Here is a 6,000-nt window from a genome sequence, read left to right as displayed (position 1 = left end):
AGTCCATTCATCCAGCCCATACTTCTTTAACTTGGCGGCAAGAATACTGTGGGAGACCGTATCAAAAGCTTTGCTAAAGTCAAGGAATAACACATCCACTGCTTTCCCCTCATCCACAGAGCCAGTTATCTCATCATAGAAGGCAATTAGGTTAGTCAGGCACGACTTCCCCTTCGTGAATCCATGCTGACTGTTCCTGATCACTTTCCTCTCCTCTAAATGTTTCATAATTGATTCCTTGAGGACCTGCTCCATGATTTTTCCAGGGAGTGAGGTGAGGCTGACTGGCCTGTAGTTCCCCGGATCCTCCTCCTTCCCTTTTTTAAAGATGGGCACTACATTAGCCTTTTTTCCAGTCATCTGGGACCTCCCCCGATCGCCATGAGTTTTCAAAAATAATGGCTAATGGCTCTGCAATCTCACCCGCCAACTCCTTTAGCACCCTCGGATGCAGATATTTAAATCACTAGTCAGGAAGACTCCATTTAATCATGGTTTTTTACATAAAAGTGCATTCTTGTTGGTTGTTATAACCGTAATACATATTCTTCACAACTCAGAGATAGAGGTAGGTTTCATTTTTAGAAGGTACACACTATACATTTTTAAACAGTGATTTATTTTGAAAAATTTTCAGATTAATTTTACAGCTACATCAGAAAATGAATGATTGTTTGGTTATTTAATTTACCAAAGGTAATTGAAGCAGATAGTTCACTTCCCAATGACTTCATAAATATCTTCAATTCAACAGGTTGATCATGAATATTTGGAGGATTTTCTTGCCATGCTGTATTAGGAGAACATCACCAGACAGACATTTACTGTATATACTCATTCATAAGCTGAATTTTTTTAGTAAAAAAGGGAAGCACCAGAGAAGGGGGTTGGCTTATGAATGGGTATAGTGAAGGAGAGGTGGGACACAGCTTCTCCCACCAACGGAGGGAGCAAGGAGAGGCAGCAGAGCCAGAAGGGAAGAGGCGGGGCCAGAGTCTCTCCGCTTCTGGCCACGATGCTCTCCCCACAGCCTCCGAAGCAGCTGCAGCTCCGGGACTGGCAGGCTGCAGCCGTGCTGCTTGGCCCCGCCACCCAGAACAGGCTGCAGCCGTGCTGCTTGGCCCCGCCACCCAGAACAATCTGTGACTACGCCGCCTGGCCCGCCGGAGCAGGCTGTGGCCGTGCCACCCGGCCTAGCCCGCTGGAACATGCGGCCATGCCGCCTGGTCCGGTAACCAGTCCGGTGCTTCACACCCTCCTAGTGAAATAGTGTTTCCTAATATCCAACCTAGACCACCCCCACTGCAACTTGAGATCATTGCTTCTTGTTCTGTCATCTGCCACCACTGAGAACAGCTGAGCTCCATCCTCTTTGGAACCCCCCTTCAGGTAGTTGAAGACTGCTATCAAATCCCCCCACACTCTTCTCTTTTGCAGACTAAACAAGCCCAGTTCCGTCAGCCTCTTCTCGTAAGTCATGTACCCCAGCCCCCTGATCATTTTTATTGCCCACCGCTGGACTCTCTCCAATTTGTCCACATCCTTTCTGTAATGGGGGGCCCAAAACGGGATGCAGTACTCCAATGTGGCCTCACCAGCTCTGAATAGAGGGGAATAATCACTTCCCTCAATGTGCTGGCAGTGCTCCTACTAATGCAGTCCAATATGCCGTTAGCCTTCTTGGCAACAAGGGAACGCTGCTGACTCATATCCAACTTCTCATCAACTGCAGTCCCCAGGTCCTTTTCTGCAGAACTGCTGCTTAGCCAGTCGGTCCCCAGCCTGTAGCGATGCATGGGATTCTTCTGTCCTATGTGCAGGACTCTGCACTTGTCCTTGTTGAACCTGATCAGATTTCTTTTGGCCGAATCCTCCAATTGGTCTAGATCACTCTAGACCCTATTCCTACCCTCCAGCATATCTACTTCATCCCCCAGCTTAGTGTCATCTGTGAACTTGCTGAGGGTGCAATCCATCCCATCATCCCGATAATTAATAAAGATATGACCCCTGCGGCACTCCGCTTGATACCGGCTGCCAACTAGACATCAAGCCGTTGATCACTACCCTTTGAGCCCGACAATCTAGCCAGCTTTCTATCCACCTTATAGTCCATTCATCCTATCCATACTTTAACTTGCTGGCAAGATCTTGGTACATATCTTCGTACAGTGGCTGGTTACACTCACTGTTAAAGATGTATCTTATTTCCAGTTTGATTTTTCTGACTTCAGCAGTCACATCTTGCTATGCCTTTGTCTGCTAGATTAAGGAGCCCTCTATTTCAGGGGTGGCCAACCTGTGGCTCCGGAGCCACATGCGACTCTTCAGAAGTTAATATGCAACTCCTTATATAGACACCAACTCCGGGGCTGGAGCTACAGGCGCCAACTTTCCAATGTGCCTGGGGGTGCTCACTGCTCAACCCCTGGCTCTGCCACAGGCCTTGCCCCCACTCCATCCCTTCCCTTGAGCCTGCATTGCCCTCGCTCCTTCCCCACCCCCCCACCCCCACCCAGCCTCCTGCATGTCACAAAACAAACGATCAATTGGTACGGGGAGAGGGGGGAGGTGCTGATTGGCGGGGCTGTCAGTGGGCGGGAGGCACAGGTAGCAGGGTGTGGGAGGGTAGCTGATGAGGGGCTGCTGACGTATTACTGTGACTCTTTGGCAGTGTATGTTGGTAAATTCTGGCTCCTTCTCAGGCTCAGGTTGGCCACCCCTGCTCTATCTAATAGCTTTTCCCTGTAGTTACGTGACATCTTCTTTTGGATAAACTATACAGAGTAAGCTTCTTTATTAAAGCAGGTTTTCTAGACCATGAAACCTTAGAATCATAGACTATCAGGGTTGGAAGGGACCTCGGGAGGTCATCTAGTCCAACCCTCTGCTCAAAGCAGGTTCAGTTCCCAACTAAATCATCCCAGCCAGGGCTTTGTCAAGCCTGACCGTAAAAACCTCTAAGGAAGGAGATTCCACCACCTTCCCAGGTAACCCATTCCAGTGCTTCACCATCCTCCTAGTGAAAAAGTTTTTCCTAATATTCAACCTAAACCTCCCCCACTGCAACTTGAGAACATTACGCCTTGTTCTGTCATCTGGTACCACTGAGAACAGTTTAGATCCATCCTCTTTGGAACCCCCTTTCAGGTAGCTGAAAGCAGCTATCAAATCCCCCCTCATTCTTCTCTTCTGCAGACTAAACAATCACAGTTCCTTCAGCCTAGCCTCATAAATCACTTGCTCCAGCCCCCTAATCATTTTTGTTGCCCTCCGCTGGATTCTTTCCAATTTTTCCACATCCTTCTTGTAGTGTGGGGCCCAAAACTGGACACAGTACTCCAGATGAGGCCTCACCAATGTCGAATAGAGGAGAACGATCACGTCCCTCGGTCTGCTGGCAATGCCCCTACTTCTACAGCCCAAAATGCCGTTAGCCGTCTTGGCAACAAGAGCACACTGTTGACTCATATCCAGCTTCTCATCCACCATAACCCCTAGGTCCTTTTCTGCAGAACTGCTTCCTAGCCATTCGGTCCCTAGTCTTTAACAGTGCATGGGATTCTTCTGTCCTAAGTGCAGGACTGTGCACTTGTCCTTGTTGAACCTTATCAGGTTTCTTTTGGACCAATCCTCTAATTTGTCTAGGTCCCTCTGTATCCTATCCGTACCCTCCAGCATATCTACCACTCCTCCCAGTTTAGTGTCATCTGCAAACTGAGAGTGCAGTCCACGCCATCCTCCAGATCATTAATAAAGATATTAAACAAAACCGGCCCCAGGACCGACCCTTGGAGCACTCCGCTTGATACTGGCTGCCAACTAGACATGGAGCCATTAATCACTACCCGTTGAGCCCGACGATCTAGCTAGCTTTCTATCCACCTTATAGTCCATTCATCCAGCCCATACTTCTTTAACTTGCTGGCAAGAATACTGTGGAAGACCATATCAAAAGCTTTGCAAAAGTCAAGTAATAACACATCCACTGCTTTCCCCTCATCCACAGATCTATTTATCGCCTCATAGGAGGCAATTAGGTTAGTGAGGCATGACTTGCCCTTGGTGAATCCATGCTGACTGTTCCTGATCACTTTCCTCTCCTCTAAGCGCTTCAGAATTGATTCCTTGAGGACCTGCTCCATGATTTTTCCAGGGAGTGAGGTGAGGCTGACTGGCCTGTAGTTCCCTGGATCCTCCTCCTTCCCTTTTTTAAAGATGGGGACTACATTAGCCTTTTTCCAGTCATCCGGGACCTCCCGCGATTGCCATGAGTTTTCAAAGATAATGGCCAATGGCTCTGCAATCACATCCGCCAACTCCTTTAGCACCCTCAGATGCAGCGCATCCAGCCCCATGGACTTGTGCTCATCCAGTTTTTCTAAATAGTCCCGAACCACTTCTTTCTCCACAGAGGGCTGGTCACCTCCTCCCCATACTGTCCTGCCCAGTGCAGCAGTCTGGGAGCTGACCTTGTTTGTGAAGACAGAGGCAAAAAAATCATTGAGTACATTAGCTTTTTCCACATCCTTTGTCACTAGATTACCTCCCTCATTCAGTAAGGGGCCCACACTTTCCTTGACTTTCTTCTTGTTGCTAACATACCTGAAGAAACCCTTCTTGTTACTCTTAACATCTCTTGCTAGCTGCAACTCCAAGTGTGATTTGGCCTTCCTGATTTCACTCCTGCATGCCTGAGCAATATTTTTATACTCCTCCCTGGTCATTTGTCCAATCTTCCACTACTTGTAAGCTTCTTTTTTGCGTTTTAGATCAGCAAGGATTTCACTGTTAAGCCAAGCTGGTCGCCTGCCATATTTACTGTTCTTTCTACACATCGGGATGGGTTTTTTTTATGCAACCTCGATAAGGATTCTTTAAAATACAGCCAGCTCACCTGGACTCATTTCCCCCTCATGTTATTCTCCCAGGGGATCCTGCCCATCAGTTCCCTGAGGGAGTCGGTCTGCTTTTCTGAAGTCCAGGGTCCGTATTCTGCTGTTCTCCTTTCTTCCTTGTGTCAGGATCCTGAACTCAACCATCTCACGGTCACTGCCTCCCAGGTTCCCATGCACTTTTGCTTCCCCTACTAATTCTTCCCGGGTTGTGAGCAGCAGGTTTAGAAGAGCTCTGCCCCTAGTTGGTTCCTCCAGCAATTGCACCAGGAAATTGTTCCCTACGCTTTCCAAAAACTTCCTGGATTGTCTGTGTACTGCTGTATTGCTTTCCCAGCAGATATCAGGGTGATTAAAGTCTCCCATGAGAACCAGTGCCTGCGATCTAGTAACTTCTGCTAGTTGCTGGAAGAAAATCTCGTCCATCTCATTCCCCTGGTCTGGTGGTCTATAGCAGACTCCCACCAAGACATCACCCTTGTTGCTCACACTTCTAAACTTAATCCAGAGACTCTCAGGTTTTTCTGCAGTTTCATACCGGAGCTCTGAGCAGTCATACTCCTCTCTTACATACAAGGCAACTCCCCCACCTTTTCTGCCCTACCTGTCCGTCATGAACAGTTTATATCCATCCATGACAGTACTCCCAGTCATGTGAGTTATCCCACCAAGTCTCTGTTATTCCAATCACATCATAGTTCCTTGACTGTGCCAGGACTTCCAGTTCTCCCTGATTGTTTCCCAGGCTTCTTGCATTTGTGTATAAGCACTTAAGATAACTCGCTGATTGTCCTGCTTTCTCAGTCTGAGACAGGAGTCCTCCCCTCTTGCACACTCCTACTCGTGGTTCCTCCCGATATCCCATTTCCCCACTTACCTCAGGGCTTTGGTCTCCTTCCCCCAGTGAACCTAGTTAAAAGCCCTCCTCACTAGGTTAGCCAGCCTGCTTGCAAAGATGCTCTTCCCTCTCTTCGTTAGGTGGAGCCTGTCTCTGCCTAGCACTCCTCCTTCTTGGAACACCATCCCATGGTCGAAGAATCTTGTAGCTCTTCTCTGAACCCGTATTTTAGTACCTTTTTTAAAAAAGTGTGAACATCAGAACTGG

The 6,000-nt window shown here is 48.1% G+C and overlaps 1 protein-coding gene across 1 annotated transcript in view; it reads left to right on the top strand.

The window, feature by feature from the left end:
* Positions 1 to 6,000, top strand: part of IPO9 (importin 9) — a 182,091-nt gene that overhangs the window by 76,255 nt on the left and 99,836 nt on the right. The window contains 1 exon segment of the mRNA XM_034768831.1: positions 4,949 to 4,972. Within this exon segment, the coding sequence (XP_034624722.1) occupies positions 4,949 to 4,972 (24 nt within the window).

This window comes from Trachemys scripta, chromosome 4 (genome assembly GCF_013100865.1).
Source record: "Trachemys scripta elegans isolate TJP31775 chromosome 4, CAS_Tse_1.0, whole genome shotgun sequence".
Lineage (NCBI taxonomy): Eukaryota > Metazoa > Chordata > Testudines > Emydidae > Trachemys > Trachemys scripta.
Note: the sequence above shows the minus strand (reverse complement) of the source record. Positions and strands in the feature narration are given on the sequence as shown.